Genomic DNA, 25,817 nt, shown 5'->3' on the forward strand with positions numbered 1-25,817 from the left:
TGCTAATATTTTGAGAAGGACCTGTACAAGAAAATCCTTTTCTTGTTTTATTTTACTAGCATCGTGGTGCGCAGGTTGGTCATGACATGGGACGCTGCTGCGTATTTTGATTGACAACTGATGCGGCTCTGTGACAATAACTGCAGATTTCAGAAGAGCTCCAGCTGAATAATTTTTGACTTTAGAATTTGATCCAGTCAAATGCGGGACATTGTTTCTGTTTGAGGGACAAATGCTGCAGAGTCCCGTAAAAATTGGGAGATTTGGTCACCATAGAGATGATGCAATCTGCTAAGGTTGGAGTTACTGGTCATGGATGTGGATTATTTCTTTGTTGCCGGACATAACTTGCAAATCGCATGGACATTTTTGCCTTTAACTTCAGCAAAAATGAAACCAACCCCCCTACTTTCAGATCCTCTGCGACTGTGACTCAGTAGGAAAAGTAGTCGTCTTGCAATTAGAAGGTTGTGGGTTCGATTCCAGCTTCCTCCTGCCATAGGTCGATGTGCCCCTGGGCAAGGCACTTAACCTCAAGTTGCCTACCGATCTGCGTATCGGTGTATGAATGTGTGAGCGTTAGTGAGTGCAATTGGGTGAATGTGGCTCTAGTGTAAAGCGCTTTGAGCGGTCTGTATGACTGGAAAAGCGCTATATAAGTTCAGTCCATTCAGTCCATCTGCCTGCACTAAAGATCTCCGAGGAAGATGTAAACAGGCTCTTTCAGCGCATGAAAACAAAGAAAGCCTGTGCAAATCAACTCGCTCCGATCTTCACCCGGATCTTCAACAAGTCACTGGAGACGTGTGAGGTCCCCTCCTGCCTCAAACGAATCACCATCATCCCAAGAAACCTACCATCCTAGGATTAAATGACTACAGGACAGGTCAAGACTGCAACGAATAATCAGGACTGCAGAGAGAATCAGGGCTGACCTTCCCTCCATCCAGGACTTATACAGGTCTAGGGTCTGAAAAAGAGCTGCAAAAATCTCTGCAGACCCCACAAACCCTGCACATAAACTGTTTAGAGTTTTACCTTCAGGCCACCGCTACACAGCACTGTTTACTAAAACCAGCTCCCACAGAGACAGTTTCTTCCCCCAGGTTGTTTCTCTGTTGAACATTTAACAGAGTACCAAACAACAGCATACAGATGTTGCAAATGCACCTTTTTATTTATGTATGTGTACTTTTGTATATTGTATATATGTATATTCTGTAATGCAAAAAACAAAAACCAGAGTCAAATTCCTTGTTTGTATGTACCAACTTGGCAATAAAGCTGATTCTGATTCCTCAGTTTGACAGCATCCCTTACAGCCACAGCTAAGGACTGCAGCATCAACAATAGAACCTCCCCTGGAATGTGGTCAAAGCTCTCCCGAAGATGGGAGTTGAGTACATCCCTGGCCGAGGACTCCGCCAGACGTTCCCAGCAGACCCTCACTATAACGCTTGGGCCTGCCAAGTCTCTCCGGCTTCCTCTTCTTCCAGTGGATCTAACTTACCACCAGGTGGTGATCTGTGGACAGCTCAGCCCCTCCCTTCACCCAAGTGTCCAAAACATGAGGCCGAAGGTCCAAAGACATGACTACGACCTCCTGCCTAGGGTCTCCTGGCGCCAGCTGCACCGATGAACACCCTTATGCTTTGAACACTATGGACAATCTGTGAGTGGCACAGAAATCCAATAACAAAACACCACTTGGGTTTAGATCGGGAAGGATATTCCTCCCAATCACACCCCTCCAGGTGTCACCGTCATTTCCCCCGTGGGCAATGAAGTCCCCCAGTAGGGGCACTATCCAGCAACCCTGACAGGGACGCCAACAAGGCCGGATACGCACCACCACTTGGCCTGTAGGTCGAAACAACAATCAGAGACCTCTCTCCAACCCGAAGGCGCAGGCATGTAACCCTCTCATCCACCGGGGTAAACCCCAACATGAGATAGCTGAGCTGGGGCAAGCAAGCGACAAGCAAACCCACCCCAGCCCGCTGCCTCTCCCCGTGGGTCACTCCAGACTAGAAGAGAGTCCAGCCTCTCTCAATGAGCTGGGTTCCAGAGCCCACGCAGTGGGAGGTGAGCCCAAGTATTTCTAGCCGATATTTTTGACCTCCCGCACAAGCTCAGTCTGCTTCCCCCCCAAGTGAAGTGACATTCCACGCCCCTGGAGCCAGTTTAAACATAAGGAGATCGGGTTGTCGAGGTGTCTACCTTTGTTCGCTGCCAGATCCTCTTTGCACTGGTCACTCATGGTGCCCACTGCAGGCAGTGATGGTCTTGCATCTCTCGTTCCAGGGGGGGACCCCGGCTCCACTGTCCCGGATAACGTCATGTGCCTCATTGTAATTGTCCTCATAACCCCTCCCTTGAACCGCCACCTTAACGTGGTGGAGGGGTTTGAGTGCTCGAATGATCCTAGAGGCTATGTTGTCCGGGGCTTAAATGCCCCTGGTACGGTCTCCTATGGCAAACTGGGTAACGGGTCACCCAGAGCCCGAGTGATTCAAACACCTTCCAAATTGAACAATCTGACACAAGCTCTTCACCTCATATAAACCAAGGTTCAACCCACTCAAGACTGTGGAAATGGTATTGGGGAAGAGGCAATGACTGCAACTCAGTGGACTGATAAAGGAAAAGTAAACATCACTGCAAGTGATGTTTACTGTGTTGGCAGTAAACAACACCATTTCATTGAGCTCATTTTGAATGGTACTTATAGTAGGAACCAGACCCGGTAACGCAGCATCTGCTGGTTGGGTTTGCTGGGAGTAGGAACATTGATGTCTGCAGCTTTTCTGGCCTTTGGCTACTAACTCTTCATCCACACATGGTTTTTCATTCAAATGGAGCCTAGTTTTCAACCAAAAAAGAAGCTGAAGCTTTATTAGAAACAGAATGTATGACTCAAGCCACAGACCAGCATCATTACAAAAACACAAGGACATCATGTACAATAACCAGCTGTCGTTCTTACTATTGTTTATAACGTGGAAGGATAAGACACTTCAATTTTATAACAGTTCTAGTTGTTCTCTAATGACCACAATACATTTGGATTTTTAAATGTGCAGAGGCAGAAGCATTAAATCTTTTCTCAAGATAAGAACCTGCAGCCTGTGGGAGGGGAAGGTATAGGGTGACATTTCTACCATCTCTGCATCTGCTATCTGATAATACCACTCCCACAGACGAAACAAAAATGTCAGGAATAATGCGACTAAAATCCTTTCCAGATCCCACCGTTAGCTGCTTTAGGAAAGACAAATCAAGACGCAGAATGAATGAGTAACGTCACAAGAATGCTGCCTACCCAACCTTATGGTTCTATATAAATTAGCGGTTCTCTCATCGGACTCCTAGACTCCTAACTAGGGATAGTTACAGGTTGTGACTGGGATCCAATTTCTAACTGTTATATAACTGAATTTAACAAACATCTGGAATGCAACCAACAGCCCAACCAACACTGAGGTGTGACTAGTTATTCTGGTTTCTGAAGAACAGACACATGAGGAAGAAGTCCAAACTAAATTAATTTGTCCCATGACATTGTGTCTACTTTGATTCGAGCCTGTCAAAGTTCACTTTGTCCCTAAAGCTGCTTTACCAATATAAACTGGCAAATTTTAGATTGGATACCAGTAGTGTTATACATATTAATAATCCTGATTTTCTTAGTTCTATCATGTAAGCACACTGGGTAGGCAACTTTGACTGTTGTTGAGGGCCGGACCACTAACACACCGTTGGTGGTCCGGCCCTTCTGTATGTGTTTGATGATAAACTGTACATATAGGTTTTATCTTGGTTTGGATATAATTTTAATTTTCCTACAACCCATACACAAACATTGGTCTCATCACCTACATGACATAAATGTCTCCACCGCTTGGAAATCAACAAAACTGAAAAACCAGATAAAAAAGGAACTGCTGTAGAGGTGATGATAGCAAAAACTGCCTTTAGAATGGGAGTCAATGGCAGACACAATGCAGAAGGAATGTTATTTCATTGCATCAACACAGCTAAAGTTAAAAACACCAAAAAATGATCATTTCCAAAACAAATATTCAGAACAGAGCAAGACGTTTAGTCTGATTATTTTAATTCAAGTTATAAAACCTAAGAACAAGTATGACCCACAATTTGAGAAAACCACTTCAGCTGTTAGAAATGCATTGTTAGATGTGTAGATTAAAACAATGCATTCCCCATCAGCCTTGTTTTATCAGCATGAACAGAACCGATGGCCGATTTCTGAATTACTCACATGAACAAACTCAACCATGTTTCAGCAGAGAAACAATAAATTCCAACACTGCAGTGTCTGAATGCATCTTACCAATAGCTATTCTTTGTCTTCTTGGGCATTCGTGTCAGTGGAGGCTCCAGACACCCCAAGTGATAGTAGAGTTTGCACGTATCACACAGCACCAGCAGATGTTGGTCCTGATTTTTCTTACAGATCCCACAGCTGCAGGAAAAACAATCTCATAAAACTGGGTCTGAGAATAAAACATTTGAGAGGTTTCTTGTTTTTGTTTCAACAAAGAAACTGATTAAACACAGTGACCTTATTTAAACAAATCTATCTAACAACCTTATGTTGTGCTTAAAAATAAATTTACAAAGTTGTGTCCAAAGATTTTCCAAACTCTATGGTGTAAATTATGCTAGAGACAATTCATAATATTTGAAGGGTTAAAGCTCAAAACGTTGAGGGTATATAAAACCCCATTTTCACTGAATTTCTGCTCTGGCAGAAAATGATGTGCCAATTTCATTTCAGTGTTGACAGTATTAGCTCTCAGTATTATTCAGTAGTATTTAATGTTAACTATTTCAGTCATATAAGCACACATGAAGTTGTGTCCAATTGCAATCACTTTGTTTACCTAATTAGCAGACTGAGGAGGGTCAGATGTGTTAGCAAGGAAACGTCTGAAGCAATCATTACTTAGCATTAAAATAACTTCACATGTCAGGTATTTATTGCTAAGAAAATTACTTATTGCTGAAAAAATAGATATCTCAACAATTAAAATCTTCAAGGTAAAGGGTTCATCATAAAAAAAATCTCCAAGAGTCCAAAGGGGGTCAGAATGGTCTCCAGCTTCTCTAGAATCTAGGTGCCCCCAGGGCAGAGCATGCTCAGAATCAGCGGCAGGTGAGTGAAACAGCATTTGCACACGGTCTTGTGACAAGAAACACAGCAAAGTGGCCTCATCTGTCTAAGAAAACTATTAAGGACAGACTGGAATTCTGCAGCAAGTTGTAGGATTGACAGCAAGATATGGTTGCAAAGTTATTTCTCTCAGTCTTCCTTCAGATTGTTTGGGACATCTAAAACAACATTTGTATGGAGAAGAAAAAGATGAAAGTTGTGCCATTAGTGATGCACCGTGATCCAATCCATGTATGTATTTGGTTCTCAATTAGAATGAACACATGAATAAACAGCGCAGTGAAAATTTTCTCCTGGAGCAACTTCAACCATCAATACAGGAAACATTTGGCAATGATCGGTGTATGATGAAGCTCTGCTTCACAAGGTTAATATAATTTAACTCATGGCCAGGACATTGCCTCTTTGACAAGATGTGATAATTCCCAAACAGTACAAAAACAGGAAAAAGTTCTACTCAATCAGGCTTTGGCCCAGAAGCTCCAGAATGGCAGATGAAATTACAGATATTATGAAGCAGGAGCAACACTGAGTCTTTACATACAATTGATGAGATTGCCAATAAAAGTTCAAATAAATCTATCTATAGAACAAGTACACCCCTAAACCAAAGCTAATGGTGTACCACCCAACTCTCTCCTCCCGTTTCCACTGAAAAAAATAAAAGCCACTAATGCTACAAACAAAATCTAAAAAAACCCAAAAAAAACATAGAACATCTCCTCCTAACTGCACCAAATGAAAGGAGAAAACACAATTAAAGTTAACTTCATGGTCTATATTAGGTCTACTTCCATGTTTTCACCTGTAAAGAATAGCTGGAAGGCTTGAGGACTTCCCTGGTGTTCCTCCTTCCTTCTTGCTGGGTTTCCTCTCCTTTGGAGCTTTCAGAATTGCTGGAGTGCTCAGTTTCTACATAAACAAAGAAATGTAGTATATAAAATGCCAGTTTATTATAATCAGACACAGTCATCAGTTGGTTTGTAGCCAGATTTGCTCCAAACATCACAGAGGGGACAACAGACTCTGCAGTGGCTCCAGCCATGGGATGAAACATGGACTGAACTGTAAAAAAACAAAGAGACTGGTAAAAAATATCGTCTAGAAATACTCGGGCTCACCTCCCACTGCGTGGGCTCTGGAACCCAGCTCATCGAGACAGGCTGGTAAAAACCTAAATGCATTGCAATTGCGTTACCTACTTTAGTAATGCCCAGGAAGGAGGAGTAACAGTTGCAATCCATGTGATGTCATGGAGCCACTAACAAAACACTTCTCCAGCCACTTCTCTTTCCCTTTACCTGTAGCTTAAGACAATAGGTGAACAGTGTGCGACGACCTGTATATCTTTGAAACTCGCTGGCGAGTAAGACTTGTTGACAACAATCTGACGTTCGTGTACCCGCCAATTGAAAAACCACCAAAGGTTAAGGTATGATCTGCTATATGTGCATCCAGCATACCACGGGGTAAATTAGGTCAAGCTTGTCTTAAACCTTTCATTCTGAGCTTCTGCAGAAAAGAAATCTGAGCCAAAGATTCCCCCAGATGACATGGTATCTCTAATCGTAACAAGTAAAGCAGCTTCCCCCCTGCTGAGAGGAGACAGCATAGAAATGTCAGCATCATACGCCTGCCTGCGTGCCGGTCTGAGCAGAAGGTACCCCAATCTGCTACTGAGAGCAGTCTTCTTTGTTCAAACTTCACCATGCAACTCAACGGCCTTCAGACCTTCTTCACTCCTGTTCAACGGAACCGTTCACGTAAGAGGTGGCGTCTTGGCAAAGAACATTAGTTTAAAATGAAACAATCTGTTTCATTTTAAACTATTGTTTATTTCATGGTGTTTTTCTTTGTTTGTGATGCTAAAAGTTAAACCATTTGAGTGCTAGCAGGCTACCTGCTGAGCTAATGTCTACAGGCCTCTATGCCTTGAGGTTAGTTTATTTATTGATGTGTTGTGCTTAAAAGTTACGACAAATTTTATTCTTATAAACACAGATCGGTCATAACGCGACACCAGCTTTCATATGTACATTGATATTAATATTAATATTAACTCATTTGACCTTAGTTCCAAATTCCTTTAAATAAACCCTGGTTCTTAAACATACATATCCACATTGAACTGTAATATCATTGCATCATTTTTATTGGTTCTCTTTTTCCTACATTTTTATATAGTTCATTAGTTTTCCTTATTCCTTCATTTTGCTTGATCATTTTAGTTGAATTGTTCTCAGCCTAGTTAAAGTTTGTTATATTTATTTTTGTTTATTTTTATATTTATAGTTGAAATATTGTTAATTAAAGCTGAGTCTTATATTATATTTTGGACAGAAGCTGTCTGTGTTTATTCCATATGTGTGCAGAGCTTGTGGTTATCAAATGCCAGAGCTCGAGTTCCCTCTTCTATCCATTGTTCCATAATACCAAGCCATATTGGGCTGGTATTCATTGGATAACACTTGACTGAAAGTTGCTGGGCTAATGATTCCTGATCAGGTGGTGCCCTGATTTGTTAGTCTGACCAAAATGCAATATTTTAACGTTATTGTTAATTTTATCAATAATAATTATTAAAAGTTGCTAATAGCCAAACAATCTTAATTGCACAACATGCTAAATAAGAGGAGTCACAGACTGCTTCTCACTTCAATTACATTTAAGAAAATAAGTGAGACCTACTGTATGTAGCAGATGTAAGATGACAGCAAAGAGTCTTATTATGTTCATCAAAACCTCAGTGGTGTGAAGGTTAATTAGAAAATTTATCTTGTAGGGACAGAGTCTGGCACTAAACAGACAAGGTTTTCCCTGAGGACATTCTAATCTTAGCAGGCCTGCTATGCCTGCAGCCCTGAGGCAGCGTTCCTGCAGAGAAGCCTGATAGAGGCTTCAGGTGACCCAAGCACAAGGGTTTGATAAGGCCACCTTCTCAGCCTGAACTAAGGTCTACCAGCATCTGGCCAAGAAAGAGTCATTTCTGCTAATATAAAGCTGTTTCTGTTTTATAGGCAGTCAACAAAGTTTACAGAAGCAGATTCTAAAAGTGAATTAGAGGAAGTCAGGAATTTAGCTGTTTGGCTTTCCAATGGATTCTTGTATTTCCATGGAAAATCCATCAAGTCATCTTAATACAGACACAAGTTGGGCACTGTCGTGGGCTCAGAGTATATTCACCACTTTGTATTTAAACTTTAAAAGCACAACTGTGGCACAACTAATCAACATTTGCTAAGGCAAGGAGGCTTTTGTATCACCATCTTTGAGGGTATGCGTCATGTTCAGCTTTTAGACTAATCCATGCCTGCATGAGCCCTACAGTCACTGTTATCTGAGCTGCTTTGATTTTAGACCAGATTCTGCTATGAAAACGTCTTGTTGCTTCCTGTGGATGAATGTGGAGAGCAGCAGTGATGGTAGCCACTCTCAGCAAACTGTATGCAAATCATCTGGAAGAGCACTAAGGCTCATTTTAACATTTTTTTTTAAGAAACCTACTCTTTGAGAGGAAGATCCCTGGATTCTAAGGAGGGTTTTGAACCAAACCCGGAAGCAATATCAAATCTTGTAAAGAGTGAGAGTCCCAAACAATACTGCTCTAAGACACTCGGTTATCAGACAAAATCATTTTAGTAACACATAGACTCAATCCAAGGTTAGCTTGTATTATAAAATATTTGTGATTAAAAACTTTTTTACATAAGATGCTGTGAGAGACTGTTTTTTTGTGACGTTGTCTTTATTAGCACTCTTCCTGCCTCAACGTCTTGAATGGTGTCACTGATGACCAAAGAAGTAGAAACCTCCTGAACGGTTCCATTATGTCAGCTGTTTGAAAACATCCTTTGCAGGAAAACAGCAGATCAGCAACACATCTTACTTCTTGACGTACTTCAGCTTGGAAACAACCAGGATATAAAACACAAGAAGAGGGGTCCATCTGACTAAATGAAATTCATTGTGATATGAAATGGATCTACTTCAGCTAAAGGAACTACAACTGATAATAAACCTGAGTTAAATAAATCCAAACTAACCCGTTAACTCCACATGCTAAAAAAAAACATTAGTTTTGAAGGCAGCCCTTATCTCCTAAAACTGCAGAAGAAACAGAATCTTTCTTCTGACCTAAAAAACAAAACTTCTATCAGTTCTCATCACACAGGTCTGAAACTGACATCATTGGATGGTTGCAGGTTTGTATTATTTATTATAAGCTGCCGAAAATGATTGGTAATTACAGTTACCTGATTTTCACGTGTGGTCATAGATTTCTTTTTTCCAGTGGCTTGTTGGTATTTTGTCTAATACTATACTAATGTTCAGCCATTGAAGAACTCAGTCATCATCTTCTAGAGTGTTGTATAAGGTGTACAAATGTTTCATGTAAAAAAAAAATGCATCAGAATACAAAACAATAAACAGGTTTGAAGCGAAACTGAAATGAAAGAGAAACTCTGTTTTGGCACAATAAGGTGTTGAAGTGGTGCAAGGGTGTGAATGTTATCTTCGGTTATTAATCAGACCATGCTCTAAGACATGTAGTGGAAACAGTCTGTATTAAAGTCATACAAACAGTCACGTTCAAATCGTAGACTGTTTACAATAAATCAGAAGTATTGTCTTCCAAGTATAACAGCAAAAATGTAATGTAATGAATACCAGTTAAGCATCTTCTAGGAGAGTCCGATCCAAGGTGTTTGCCCCATTAAATACATCTATAGTATCCATGAGGTATTTTACTACCTAAAACAGAAGGGCCAAAAGTTCTTTTGAAAGCGGTTTCTGGGAGACTATCTATGGTGCTTTAGCTCTGTGAGCCCCTAATTCTTACAGCAGGATGTGGAAAGTAACATTTGAGCATTTTCATATAAAGTTACCAGGGGTGGTAAATGTTGGGAGGAACAAAAGCTCCAACTGTGTACTAAATGACTGATTTTGGTCCCAGTTGGGGACATCAATTATTTCTACAAATGCACAGGCAAGATGACAAATAGAAGATGAAAATGTGGCAGACAGATGACACAAAAGCATGCAGCACTATGACTGATGCTACAAGTTATACTGTGAATGTTCATAATGAGGTGATTTATGCTGGTCATTGCAGAAGCAGCGCCAGTCTTCCACATTCCGGTCCATTTATCTGTCCTGCAACCGTATTAACATCATTTGACCATTTATCTGCAACATTCATACTCTCAACAGCTACACTTTTAATTTAGTGTTTCAAGGATTTAGAGAGTCATATATCTTCTAGATGTCAAAGTTGTTATAAATGAAAACCCTTCTGTTCTCCACTGATAGTACTGCAGATATGATACTATCCAGGTCAAGCAGGGATAGCCGAGTGTCTTTATGAATCAATTTGTTACTTTATTAACAAAAGTGCTTTACTGCAAAAATGCGTCATCTATAAAGTTTCATTATTTTAACGAATTTTACAATCTGTTAATATGTCACCTTTTTAATAAACTGTTCTTTTTTATACTAGTAGTTACTATAGTTTTAAAAGAGACATTAATTTGATACCTGCACAAAAACTAAGAGACAAAAGACAACTCAGAGACCTGGAGCCCCAGAGGTCTGCAGGTCTCTCATGGAGTAAGCAGTTTAGATTTATAGGGTCCGATTACATCATAGTACTGGCCCTGAGTAGAACGCCCAGCCCAACTAGAACTGAAAGAAATTGAACTTTTTTTCTGTTCTTCTTTAATCTATTATCTTTAAGTTTATTTTATAGTTTTAAAGTTCATTTTTAAGTAGACTTAAAAGTTCCTAAATGCAATATCATTCGCGTCCCTGTTTGTAGTTCAAAATGATCCCTGTTATGCAATTCAGTATTTCATAGTCCCATTTGTCATTAGCTGCAGCATTGGTAGGTAAACCAAGGACAACAAAACTTCATCTAAAAATGGCAAACAACATACAAGGATCTAGATGGATAGTGAAGCTTTGGGAACAAAGAAATTAAACCACAAAGTATCTGAAGTGTTACAGTGAATCCTTGAACATGTGTTGAGACGACATGTGTTATGAATTGGCGCTATATAAATAAACTGAATTGAATTAAATTGAAATTGAACCAGAATCAGAATCGCTTGATCTGGGTCCTCTGCCTGTTAAGTGTTCATCAGAGAGCCAGCCTGGTTTTTGCCATTAGCGCTCTGTAGCACCAACTTGAAGGTAAAAGTCTAAACAGTTTGTGTCCATGATGTGTTCTCTGCTTATAGTCACCTGTGTGCCTGCTGCTAAAACAGCAGCAATGTTCTTCTTAGTTAGCAGTCACACAGATGCTGAGCTTTGTGGGAAGAAAATAAGTCAGGCACACAGCTGTATCTGAGTGATTTCTTGTTGAACCAAAATTAACTATAGTCACAGCTTCACCTCTGTGTTTAACTAATATATATAATTGTTCTTTTTTCTCTTCAGAAAATTGCACATTTATATATTTATAGCAGTAGTAGCTTTACATAAGCTGAGGTTTGACTGATCTGGCTATGAGTCACAATGTTTTAAAAGGACTGAATAACACCATACAATCACAGTAAGTCAATATTAAGCGCATAATGTAGAGACATTTACTTAAATATTTGTTATATTCTGTCCCAAATTGACATACAGGATACACATCAGGACATTGGAATCAAATTATAAAGACACCATTAAAAACACATTTGGTTACAGGTAAGTGTGACTCTATGAAAACAATTTGACTTTTTACTCCTAATTTCTCCTTTTGTCATTTCTAAACAAGAAGAAAAAGAATGACTCAAACTGTCATAAAAACACAACATCAACCTCTCTGCATATTCTTTACTACAGCTATATTGACTGGCAGGTGATGGTGATGCCTGTGTGGCCTACAACCCTTCTAGCGCCTACGCTATGATGCTGTATCTTTCTAGAGAAGCACCTCTTCTCAATCCACATGGCAAGAAGGCTCGTCAGCCAAGACATCTAATTCACCCTGCTTGGAGAACCAGGATAACATTTTTTGGCACATGTTAGCATTAAGTTGCCATAGGAACCAGACATGGAAGCTGACTTGAAAGCAAATGACTTGTCAATCAGTCATTGTAATATGAAGGAATAAAGGGTATTAACAAATTGCACAAAAAGGGAAGATTTATCATGCTGCATGTTCAGTGAGTGGAACACATGACACTTGGAAACAAAAGCAACAGGGAAAAACAAAGAAGTGATTGGGAATATACCTGGCCCACGATGCCGCCCAGCAGAGCCCACAAAGCCTGTCCTTCACTCCGCAGGGTTCCGTTCACATTCAGCAGCTCCTCCAGGAACTCGCAGAGCTACAGGAGAAAAAGGTACGAATGAGGCATCAGGATCACTACAGCTAAAAGCAGTGATGCTGCAGGGCCAACAGAAATAACTCATTCTCATTATTAAAAAACGAAAAAGCAAACAGATTCATGTCTGAGCCTGTTTACTTTCTAAGATAAAGTGAGATGAGACTTTTTTGGTGTAGTTTGTGTTTTGCAGGTATCTCAAAAAATAGACTACCACAAAAACTTCAATATGTTTTGTCACTGATTCAGAAAGTAAAGCTAAAATGGATTTCTTTGACATGGAGTAAAATATTCCAAGCCTTTATTTCTTGTAAATTTGATGATTATGCGTTATAGAGAATGGAAACAAAAAATCCAGTGTCTCAGAAAATTGTAATATTATTCAAACATTAAATACTGGACACTCATGGTGTCACACCCTAATAAGCTAATTAACTGAAAATAGCTGCTAAGGTTTCCTGATCCTCTAAGTGATCCCCCAGTCTGGGTCAGTAGGGTGTCCAATCAGCAGTCTTATTATGAGGAAGACCACTGATTGGACAGATGTCCAGAAGACAGTCCTCGACACCCTAAACATGGAAAGTAAGTCACAATAGGTCATTGCTAAAGAAGCTGGTTGGTCACAGAGTGCCATATCCAAGTACTTCATGCTTTCTTCTGCTGACAAGCGGTAAAGAGATGCTGATTTCAATTTCCAGCAGGACTTGGTACCAGCCCACACTGCCAAAGGTACCAAAAAGCTGCTTCAATGATCATTGTGTTACTGACTGACCGGGAAACTGGCCTGAGCTGAATCCCATAGGGAGATTATATAGATTATTGTCAAGAGGAAGATGAGAGGCACCAGAACCAACAAGGCAGATGACCTGAGGCTGGTATCAAAGCAATTTGGGCTTCCATTACATCTCAGCAGAACCAGTGGCTGATCCATACCACGTCGCATTGATGCAGTAATTCATGCAAAAGGAGTTGAAAACATCCTTTTTCTTCATCTTACGTAATATTCTAAATTTTTGGAGACACTTAATTGTAAGAAATAACAACTTGTATAATGTACAATATTGCACTTTCTGAAATGAGTGACAAAAAATATATAAGCTTTTCACGATATTCAATTGTTTTTTAGATGTACCTGTGTGTATACATCATGGTCAGGAAGGTATTAGACGTACAAAATAAAGAAACAAACAAGCTGATGTGTCTTATTATAAAAAAAGACAATTGAAAACATCATGTTCTGCTGTCTGCTAGTCAAAGCCAGAGTTCTTAGGGCATTTTCTCCGAGACCGAGGCCATGTAGGAGCAACTCAGCATTGCAATTAGCAACACACACTCCATTAATATAGCTCAACATGTGCAGCACATTCCTCTATGCAACATTAACTCCTGTGAGTCTTATTATGCCACTGGATTCCCTTCCACATGTTGACAGATGGAGTGGCAATCACCTCACAGAGGTCACATGTTTGAGAAGTAACAATAATAAGTCAAACGCTACATTTCTAGGTCCGTCCATTTACATGAAGTGCGCTATAGCCATTCAGTCACTAAAACAAAGTTTAAATACTGACAACAGAACCAGACAAAAAGCCAAGAGCAATGCCAGTGTAGTCACATAACGGGCCATGACCTGTTCAACTGTCTCGACTGTACTGCATCCTTTGCCAAATTCCACATGGGAGCAAATTAGCACAGTTCATACTTTATCTTGGGTTACCTATAAGACTATAGACAACGTTAACATAAGGCAGAGTACAACAGATATACCAGCAGTTCCAAGTATAATACTAATCCTCTACTAGGCAACTAGGTGTGTACAGTAACTGGCTGAACACAAGCACAGCTAAGAAATCTGTCATTTATATTATTAATATCTGTGTTCTGCTGAAAACAGCAGGTTCCAAAGTTTAAGATGAGAATCTCAAAGCAGATAACTGGAAGGTTCAGCTGAGTTCAGTAAAGCTGATCTTTCATGTTTTTAATCATGGGATACCCTGGATTTTCAAAGGTTGGCACCCTTTTGGTAATGTCAGAGTTAAGGTAAGGATCTGAGGTCTCTGGGGAATACATGCAGAGACAACTGTGTTAGTAATGTTCGCAGCTCTAATCCCTGAAATCAATAAATCCATCCTCAATCAGTCCTTATTTTAGAGCACCTTCCATTCACAGCAATGACAGCAAACACGATGTAGTTTACAGAAGGTAAATCAGGAGGCAATAACAGAATGAAGACAACAAAACAAAAGCAGAGGCAATAATGAGCTAAACAACAGATTAAGCATGAAAAAAAGTACAGAAATGAGTAGACATGTTGGTCTGAGAGACTGGGAGAATGTAAGTGTGTTAATAATGACATTTACAAAGAGGAAACACTAGAGAAACCTGATAAAAGTGTTAAATACGGAGATTAAACACGCATAATAATTGACAATTACAAGCATTCTATTTGAAAAAACTGGCATATAAATTCATTAATCAGAATAATAAAACAAAATAAGTATAATACATTTATATCATATATAAATAAAACTAAACAATAAATAGTAAAAATATAAAGCCAAACTAAAAGTGTAATAAAAACAGATTAGTTATGAAACATTAGGTAGTATTTAGTTTGCCTTCAGGTCTGCAGGAAGGCAGCTTCACAGACAATGGCTGGATATCATCAGAAGACCTGAGCAATCTGCATGCCTCATACAGACCTGGTACATCTGTGGGGCCAAGACCATTAATAGCTTTAACAGTGCTTCACTATTCATTCTAAAAGGCACAAGTAGCCAAGCTAGATTCTTCAAAAGTGGAGCAATGACTTGGAATCTTTCTGGTCTTTGTCAGCATTCATTCAGCTGATTTTTTTAGGAAATGTAGAGGGGCTGAGAAAACAGAGCATTGGTGTGATCCATACTTATAAAAGCATTAATGTGTTAATGTCTTTGGACTCAAAAGAGACCGAAATACATGAACTCTAGCAATGATCTCCAGGTGATAAAACGTGTTCTTGGTAAGATGTTTAATATGAGGTAAAAAAAAAACTCAGCGTCAAATAAAATGTTAAGTAATGTGGTCTGAAAAGTTCATTCCTAGATTTTAGAGTTTTATTGTGACTTTTTCTCTCTGAGGTTTATTTACAAAAAGTATAACTTCAGTTTTGTTCTGATTTACCTGATGAACATTCTCTGCTATTCATGACTACATTGCTAAAGCACAAATAAAAAAGTGAATTTGTCGTCATCAGGAGACTCTTGATGATCATTCCCATTAAAGCGTATGACCTAGAATTGAGTCTGGCGGAACTCCATAAATTACTGAACATTTTCCATGCTTCCAAAAACTTCTCTGTCTGTCAGACATGAACTGAACTAAAGAACAGTTCTGGAACTGCTTATCATCATGAGTCAATTGAGTAAAATCAACAATATTAAAAGCTGAACTCACATCCCATTCCTGATGGTTTGTTCAGATCCAGGTTACATCTTAAGTAAGGCTGTCTCTGTGCTATGACCGGATCCCAACCCGGACTGAATTTTTCAGATGTGTTATTATTGGTCAGAAATGTGTTGAACTGTTTTTAGGGAAACTGAAAAACAATTTCTATTGTTTCTATGTATTGTAAATTACAATGAAAACAATAGAAATATTTTTTTCTATCTTTTCACATATATGTGTTTGGGAGAGAGAGACAAATGTTCCTTCCAATAATTTTCATTTCCTTATGCATACTCTGTCTAAACAATAGTAACAAAAATCTGAACTTTTTTCCTATTGGAACCCTGAAGAGTAAATAATGTTTATAAGGAATCCTCTGCAATCTTTAGTGTAAAAAATTGACAGCAATCCTAAACCAGTACACTGGATTACTGTTCTATCTGTGGTGAGGCCTCAACAAAGCTAAAGCTATGGAGCAGAATTGTTAAAAATATTTATTTAGCCATTACTGGTTGTTTGTTGGTCTATAACCACATCAATGCAGGGATGTTTCATGTTTAGTTAAAACTAAGATAAAGGTTAGGGACATATGACTGCTTCTCTATCAGGGCACGTGGAGGACAGTTTTTCCTTTCACGGTTGAGGCTAAACCAGGTACACCAGTGTGTCTGAAGGTCTAATGATCCTGCCAGAGAAAACCAGAATCAGCAGGTCAGACTTTAGAGAAAACTCTAAAATGTTACTGGTCAGTAAATGCTTGATCGGTGCCCCTGAATAAAACATCTTATACACTTTCATAAAACACGTGAAAAATAGGCAGAAAATAAAAGCCTGTAACATGTTAGCATTATGCACTGTGGTGTTCAGCTTAAACAGCCACTGGGCCTTTCTAACTAATCTACTTTTAGGCTTAAACTTAAATTCTGTTTAAAAACAAGAACAATACTGAGCCCAGCTGACAGTTTACAATAAACATGATTACTGAAAAACTAGTGATATAATTGTATTTTCCTAATGAACATTTTAAATGACAAAGTTCATTCAGTTTTGCTCGGGCACTTAAAATGTGCGTATTGATTTGTGTCTGAAACTCTGCATGCAGGCCCTGCTTATTTCCTGTACCAGCGGAGTCATGGAGTGAAACAGAACTCTACACAGAGTTACTGGCAGAGACAGAGGCAGAATGTGCGCTGCTCACCTTGCTGTACTCCACATGCAGTTTTTCTTGCTCACTTTCCAGCTTGTCTTTCAAGTTCTTCTGCTCAGAGATGTTGTCCTGGATCTGGATCATTCGCATGTTCCGCTCTGAATAACAATGAGACAAAAATCAATAGCACAACCCCAAATTATATACAGGAAAAAGCACATGACAAAGCAGTGATGGCAGATAGGCCCTCTGCAAGCTAATTTCACCAAGTTCTCAAGGTTACTAACATCCCATCGTTTATTTGGTAAAATAAACCTCTTTAGTCTGCATTCTCAGAAAAGCTAATTGCAAGTTACAGATATAATATCCATCACACTTCTTTGGATCTAACAAATGAAAAATAAAAGATCTTGGATGCCAAAAAAAGACACAAAAAGGGGTGTTGTTGGCATTTATGAAAGTAAACACATTTATAATTATTATTTTATTTGAATATATAATGGTGTGAAGGAAACACTGACTATCCCTCCTTGGATGGAGGCTGATTCGCTCATAACACTACCACAGATAAATTCTTCTTGCTCCCTGTGAAATCTTTAAGTTACTGCTACAACTTTTGAAGGACTGCACTCTCACATGCAAGCAAAGCTAAAACTGCATTTCTTCCAGTCAGTGTAATATATAATATAATGAAGCATAGATGGTGATCACAGAAATGTAGCACACTTCACAGAAACTAAAAACATATTCCGACATAGAATGATCTCCAGAAAGGTCGCACCCTTTAGAAGCAGCTCCATGGTTTTTCATATAAGGATTGTTCAGAGTTTGGGAAGTTGGGGTTTGTGGAGTTCTCAGCAACAAGTATCTTACCTGCAGTCAACAGTCTGAACTGGATCCCTATGAATAGTAGTATTCAGTACAACCTGTTTCTATAATTTCCTTTTAATCCGATCTGTTAGTTCAAAACAGAAACTCTATCTAACGTGATTAATGTTGCTGCAAGATGCTGTGAGCCAAATCTATGATAGAAAGGTCTTACAAAAAGCTGGGTAAATACTTTCTTGGCCTGTTCATTCTGAGTTTAATGAATTTATCCTTTTTCCTTCAGGAAGGAAATACCTGCTACATAAATTCAGAACTTCAAGATTAATTTACTCTTTGATCCCTCATAGAATGAAGCACATAGCCTTGACCGTGAAGTTTGTTCACCCAGGTAGTAGTTGACGAAGTCTGCTGTGAGGGCGGGCTGCTTATGCTTCCTGCGTCCGTCCATGCTGGCGCTGGCATCGGATGTGTCCACAGGGAAAATGTCAGTGCTGATGCCCATTAGCTCTGCCTTTCTCATCAACTTCCTGATAGCTGAGGCGCTGGAGGTCAGAGGTCGGGGCAGTTTCTCTCGGGGCACCCACGCCTGAGGCCGAGTGTTTCGAGACAACTCTGCTTTGGCTCGGTACTGCTGCAGGCGGGTGGTGATCCGGGCCTGAGAGAGAAACACCAACAAACTGTTCAATAACTCCTTATGTCACTACCATCCATGGTACTTTAAAGTGGAATTACACCACGTGGGTTTACACAGAAATACATAGACAATGTCACCTGAGCCTCAGGAGTGAGCTGTTTCTCTCTCTCCTGCAGAGACACCTTACAATATGACTGTAAAGCCAAATAATTCTTCCTTTTCCACTTCCTGTCAAAGCGATCAGCATGCTGTTTGCAATACGCAAAGAATGGATCAGCAATATCCTGAAGAGACACAAAGACAAGAAGCATTTAATAATGATGTCAGAGGTATGCCTTTAAATTTAAGTTATTACACTAACAATACATTCAAGCCAAATATCGTTTATAAGTTATTATAAAAGTGATTATAAAGAGCTATTCTGGAAAGTTATTCTAACTGTTAAATGTTACTATAAGGAATCCCATTGATTTATTGATATTATTATTGATTCTTCTGTTGAATATCTACCTCTTCTGCTGCAGCCTCGGACAGAAGTCCCTCCCTCTGTGCACAGGTAACATGGAAGTAGGATCGACACATTCCCGCATCACAGCTGATGCACACACCAGTCCTGGCAAAGCGGGCATCCTCACAGAAACTGCACTCCTGTAACAGAACATACATTAGGGGGAATTTAGTTCTAAAACAATAGGGATGATGTTAGGCAACATATTTTTCTCAGCAGTGTGAAGGTAGCCGCACACTGTTTTAATAAGATTTCCGAATGGAACCCTGCGTCATATTACAGCAGCTTGGTTCTTCTAAGCAGCATGTGAATATATGTTGTTGCACTGTCAGGAACATGCTACTTGGCCATGTTCCTGGTTTCATAGAAACCTGATGTCATTTATTATCTTTATCTCATCCAGCTGCTTCAGAGTTTAACTGGACCAAGTAGCTCAGATATTCAAGATCACTGCTGTAACATCACTGAAACCGAAAGCATGTCATTGTCAGACAATCATTCTTACAGCTTTCAGAGCTGACACTCAGTTCATTTAAAGAAAAACACCGAATCATTTCACTAATCAGCCTATACAACCGCTCTCAATAGCAAAAAAACCTGTTTCCAATAACTTCACTTTTCACAGTGACCATGGAACTACAATAAATAGATATTTAATAATAATTTTAATTTGTGCACTTAATTTTTGTTGTCAATAATTCATTAAAGTTGTTTGTTACGTGAACACCCCACCCTGAAAAAGAACAGTTTAAACATAACAAGACAAGCAAAACCAAAATTAATATGACATTAGTGCTATTGGGGAGCAGCTCATCGCCTGCAATGTATTTCTTTTGCCCTTAGAAGAGGTGAACATATTTCTAATCATTATGAAAATCCAACTCAAACTGAGTCAAGATGTGAATTCACAACTTGCCTTAGCTCCGTATTTTGAATAATTCATCTCAGTAAGCGTCACTGGTCGCAGTTTATCGATGTCTCCAAATGCAACTCCAGGGACATAAAGTGCACAAACCACATGCACCCACCTAAAAGAGGAAGGGGAGGATGAACATACATGTTTCAGACTGGAAATAAGCTTGTAATCGGTGACATTTAGATGCAGCGTTTTTAAGGAATGTCAGGAAACCAATTAAAAAACATGGCAGTGGTTTATTTTTTCCTGCAGACAATAAGGAATCTAATATTGTGAAATTGGCTGCAGTCAGTTGCTCAGAGACTTCAAAAAGAAATAAGCTCATAGATTAATGTAGCAGCAGATGCTGGCTACACTTTGGTGTGACACAATTTCAAATGCGGACTTTAGAGAAGAGAATCCGAAGTCCAATATAAAGATATCCATCTCTAGCAAGCAACCGCTTCACAGTTTAATTTGCTGTGTTTTTCATGCTCTAGTGAAGTAGTAAATTCGGGTGCAGCCTGGCTGAGGAGCACTATCAGCGATAACGTGGCTGAAGTCTCCATGCTTCACAAAACACACTCTTTTCTCTCACTCCTTCTACATCCATCTCTTCCATTCTCGTTTTTTACTTCTCTATGAGTTCTCTCTCTCTCGCTAATCCAACTTCCTTTTTTTCTCAGCAGCGAATAAACAATGAGCACAATTTAGATAGCCTTTTGCTGCCTACCGCTGCTAGCTGAGCTCAGGCCATTAGGTGTTCTTTGTTTCTGAGAACCAGGACAACGCTGTGCTACACCGACCCACCTCCCAGCATCTGTCTCTTTGAAGATGCCATCCTGGTTGGGACAAAGCTCACAGCTGGGAGTCACTCCATTCTTGCAGGCATCACAGAACCAAGGCTCTGTGGAGTTCTCAGAGGCCGAGCTCATGATTGAGTCACTTTCACCGTCCACACCATAACACCCTGGAATCCAAGAGAAGTGACTGTTATAAGGAGCACTGCTCATTAAAAACAATTTAGATTACATGGAACAAAGGATTATGAATACATGTACCGTTACACCCCAAGCGGACTCAGGTGAAATCCAAACATTGGATAAAGGTCTATAGGAAATATGAAGCATTTCCCAAACAGCTAAACCAGGAAAAACACACAATATAAAGACAAAGACACTGAAGACATTTTCCAAAGCCTTCTACAAGCTTTTTGTCTGACTGAGAGTAATAAGTTTGATAAGAGAGTTTTAGGCACATTTATTGGCACCGCTGTGGTGTTAAAAACAATTTCAATAAATTATTTTTTCAATGCAGCAGCATAACTTCACTCTGAAAAGCTTAACATGTTTGTTTGCCGACAGAGGAAGTCAAGTTAAGGTTGAACGTTGTGAAAAACTAAATGTTTTGAACAAAATCCCCTTTCACAAAATTACTGATATTTCTAACAAGCCCTTTAAAAATACAAAAAAAACCTTATTTTAGTTTCTATTTGCCTTTCTTATGGACATTCTAGCATACAGACTTTTATCACCACAAACAATATCTCACCAAAGTACCCTTCCTTGGGACAACACTGAAGATATGACCCTTTGATCCAATGTAAAGTATTGAGTGTACAGCTTGTGTAAATTTGCAGTTCCCTCAAAATAACTCAACACGCTGCCATTAATGTCTAAACCACTGACAACAAAAGTGAGTACACGCCTAAGTCAAATTGTCCAAATGTGCCAGAAGCGTCAATATTGTGTGTGGCCAACATCATTTCCAAGGACTGCCTTAACTCTTTTGGGCAAGAAGTTCACAAGAGCTTCACAGGCTGCCACTGGAGTCCTCTTCCACTCCTCCTTGAAGACATAACGGAGCTGATGGATGCTAGAGACCTTGTGCTCCTCCACCTTCTGTTTGAGGATACCCCACAGATGCTCAACAGGGTTTAGGTTTGGAGACATGCTTGACCAGTCCAGTACCTTTACCCTCAGTTTCTTATCAAGGCAGTGGTCGTCTTGGAGGTGTGTTTGGGGTCGTTATCAGGTTGTAATACTGCCCTGCTGCCCAGTTTCCAAAGGTTCCTTTAATGTGCTGTAGCTCCCTACAACCAGCAGCAGATATGCAGCCCCAAACCATGACACTCCCACCACCATGCTTGACTGGAGGCAACACGCATTTGTCTTTGTACTCCTCATCTGGTTGCTGCCACACACGCTTGACACCACCTGAACCAAATAAGGTTAGGTTGGTCTAAGCAGATCACAGACCTTGTATAACTAATTGGTCACATGACACAGGGGAGGGAAAATGGATAATTGGGTACAATTTGGATATTTTACTTAGGGGTGTACTCACTTTTGTGGCCAGCGGTTTAAACAAAATATATGTGTTGAGTTATTTTTAGGGGACAGCCAATTTATACAAGCCATGCACTGATGACTTAAATCGTATCAATGTGTCACAGCTTTAGTGTTGTCGCGTGAAAATATCTAATAAAATCTTTACAAAAATGTGAGGGGTGTACTCACTTTTGTGAGATACTCTAAACCGGGCTGCCTCTGATTATTAAGAGTTGTTGAGAAATTACGCCACCTGATGGCAGTAGCTCTCCATACATAGGCAACACTGCTACAAAAACAATGAAGCTGCACAGCAATGACCCAATAATAACATCACTTGATCTCACAGTATGCTATGCAGACTGTTTACTCATATGAGGGTATGGGATGGTTCAAACCTGAACGTTTTGACATGATTTACTGTTCGATTAATTCGGCTCACAATTATCTGACCACCTGAGGGCACTCAGAGCACTGAAATGTTCTCCACAGGTTTAATATGAAAGAACCCAGACGATGATGTAAAGGGAAGAACCCAGTCATGCCACAGCAGAGCACCATGAGATTCACCTTATTGATCTTAATAACAAACTTTTCACAACTGGAGCGCATCAGAAAGGACACACATACTTCAAAGATATAGCAGGAGTTGTTCAGCAAAATCTCCTTCATTTCCTCCTGATCAGGACCCATATAAGAGGGTCCCAATGAGGAGGGTCCTGAAGCAGTGTGACAGCGACTTAAAAATATCAAAAGGTTGAAGTTTGGTGCTTTTCCAATAACGAGCCTGGATCTAATCAACATGCTGTAACAAATAGGAGACAAGGAAAGTAGAAAAGTCATTATGGGGTCTGGTCCAAAGCTGTCAATCTTCAGTGGCACTGCAGCAGAGAAAATGGAATGTTTAATCAAAATACATAGCCCCAGAGAATCAAAAAGAAGCCAAAGGAACACATTTTTATGTTGTCCTCTTAATTTTCTGAGGTTGCCTAAACAATTACTTGGCTGATGTGGTTTCTATGGCAGCTATTACACCAGGCAAACGTGCTCCTCACTTCCAATGAGGGCAGCAATCAGTACTCTGCCTCTGCTGGGGAGATAACACTCCAGCTCCTAATTCAGTGAAGCAGCCTTCGGGCTTTTTAAGCAACGGGAGAGACTCACAAATCAAAAGCTTGCTGTTCTGCAGGCCTGTCACTGGATGCCACACAGGGGACTTGAGCAGCCCATCAAAAGCAAACAATGGTGCAGACTGAGTTGTTTATTCAGCACTTCACTTTGTTTGGTTGCTGTGAGTCTTCTGATTGAATGACGGTATGATGTGTGTCACAGTGAATGTTTTATTTTGACCTCTGCTTGTAAAAAGCTGTGGTGATATTTATGGTTTTCTGACACTCTTTGATTTCTGGCCAAGATGAACTAGACGGGACAATTAATGCAGCACGACACACCGGAGTAACTCAGAACACCAGATGTTCTACCTCTAATTTCTCTAACATTGTATATAAAAGGAGTTAAACTCCTCTGCACTGGCTGACCTTAGACTGATGGAAGTCAGGGTTCTAAATGACCACCCATGCTGGTTTAACAGATTTCTGCTGGCACAAATCTGCTGTGTTCCTTTTGAACTTGGAAACTAAGCTCACACTGTAAAGCCACAGCTTGCTGGCTAATATGAGCTAAGCTGACAAAAAGTGATGACTACTGGATAACTTCATAATCTCTGAGAGAAAGATTATCCTTGTCAAGCTTAGCAGGAAAGAAGGTAGAGCTGAGTGAACTGAGAAACATTTTTACCTGAATTAGGATTTAACAGAAAACTGTCTTCTTGTCTTTAACAAAGACTAACCAATTATGTATACATCTACCTTGTAGTGTAACTAAATAATCTAATGAAAGGAACGACATTTAGTGGGTTTTGAAAAGCAAAGAGCACCTCACTAAAAACAGACCACTCAGATGGTATTCAGATATTTTTGTTACTGTTCGCAGAGGTTTCCAACTAAACAGTACATCTTGGCCATTTTTCAACATCCATTCTTGTGTGCACTTGTGTACTCTCAAACTTGAGAAACATCAGCAGTTACAGCCCACTGTTCCAATTCTTAGTGTGCATCAAGACAAGTACGCTTTGAGTGCCTGAACGCTTTCTTACTTCACCCATTTATTGATAATGCAACAATTTATCCTTCTGCATTCTTAGGCCAATAAGGTAACCCACAATGTATTGTGCCACCAGAAACAGTAATAAATGGTGTGTGCAGATGATTTTCGTTGCTTAAAACTGCAATTAATGTGTCACTAAAAGTAACTTTAAGATGTTTTCATGCCAGAAACCAGAGCTCAAAACCTCTTATATGCACTCAGTTTATTAAGAATGAGTATATTTAAATGCACTTTAGTGTTTTCAGAGTAGCAAAGCGCTCCTGATTGGCTGCCCTAGCAAATAACCCCTAGCTGCGTGCTCAGCAGGTTGTTGGACATTATTTTCACTGTTGAACACAACCTGATCTCAGCATAGTCACCCTATCATTTCCTGCTACCTGTCACCTATTTCTATTAGCTGAATGTGAGTTATAAAGCCTTTTAGTATACATGGTACATAACTATTGGTTATCAGAATGTAAATAGTTCTTATCTAAAGTCATTTTTGAGGACAGAGTTATATTGTTAAAATTTTCTAAAGCGTAGTATGTTAAGAAGAGCACTGCCTCTGTACTGTAGCTACTTTTTCCACACTACAAAAGCTGACGTTACTTTTCTAACAGCAATTCTTTTATAATTCAAAATGAGAACAATACTTTAATGAACTCCATTGTCTGCTCGCACTCTTTTGGATTTTTTAACTATATTATTATATGTTGGTGATTTGATAGTCAAGATATTTATTGCCTTTAATTATTATGCCAGATAATTATGTGTTGGTTTAGTTAATTATTTTAATCAATTCATTGTTACTATGAGCATTGTGTCTCTGTTTAAGATGTCCGAGTTCTCCTGATGACAACAATAAAAAAACATGTCTGTGTTCATCAGTGTTTAGTAGTTACTTTAAAGGAACCACACAGAGGTTCACTCTTGAGATCTTAAATACTTTCTTCAGAACTTCAAAAAGTGTGTAGCCACATGTAGTCAGTCTTTATTTCTCTGTCCTGCAATTAACCTTAAGATGCCTATAAGGGCATGGGGTAGTTTTCTGGGACTGTTACTAAGCCCCCACTTTTACCACCCTTATGTATTTCCATTGATTTTAGGGGTAACAACATTTTACCAGGGTACAAATTTAGCCCATACTTTTTGCAAAGAACTTCCAGGTGGAGTTTTGTGGCTGGACAGTGGCATTTCCAACTGAATATCAGCATAAAATAACCTAAAGCTCATACTTTATAAACATTTATTGTAATGGTTTTTTAGAGTTTATAAATTTGTGGTTTGGTCATTCAATTTTTATCTCAAATCCATTTGTCTCTCCTTTGGGAGGGACATGATTTATCTCTTGAGGCGATGCACTCAGAGAGAATGTTCTGAAGTTAAAAATG

General features: G+C 39.5%; 1 protein-coding gene across 3 annotated transcripts in view; it reads right to left on the reverse strand.

The window, feature by feature from the left end:
• phf14 (PHD finger protein 14) overlaps positions 1-25,817 on the reverse strand; it is a 147,365-nt gene that overhangs the window by 95,401 nt on the left and 26,147 nt on the right. For all 3 annotated transcript variants that reach the window (XM_047383503.1, XM_047383502.1, XM_047383504.1), the window contains 9 exons: positions 20,759-20,918; positions 19,970-20,081; positions 19,056-19,193; positions 18,683-18,829; positions 18,296-18,566; positions 17,135-17,241; positions 12,418-12,513; positions 6,003-6,109; positions 4,355-4,486 (listed from right to left, as the gene is read on the reverse strand). In XM_047383503.1, coding sequence (XP_047239459.1) covers positions 4,355-4,486; positions 6,003-6,109; positions 12,418-12,513; positions 17,135-17,241; positions 18,296-18,566; positions 18,683-18,829; positions 19,056-19,193; positions 19,970-20,081; positions 20,759-20,918 — 1,270 coding nt within the window. The remainder of the gene's footprint in view (positions 1-4,354; positions 4,487-6,002; positions 6,110-12,417; positions 12,514-17,134; positions 17,242-18,295; positions 18,567-18,682; positions 18,830-19,055; positions 19,194-19,969; positions 20,082-20,758; positions 20,919-25,817) is intronic.

The sequence above is a fragment of the Girardinichthys multiradiatus genome, chromosome 13 (assembly GCF_021462225.1).
Source record: "Girardinichthys multiradiatus isolate DD_20200921_A chromosome 13, DD_fGirMul_XY1, whole genome shotgun sequence".
NCBI classification, from domain to species: Eukaryota; Metazoa; Chordata; class Actinopteri; order Cyprinodontiformes; family Goodeidae; genus Girardinichthys; species Girardinichthys multiradiatus.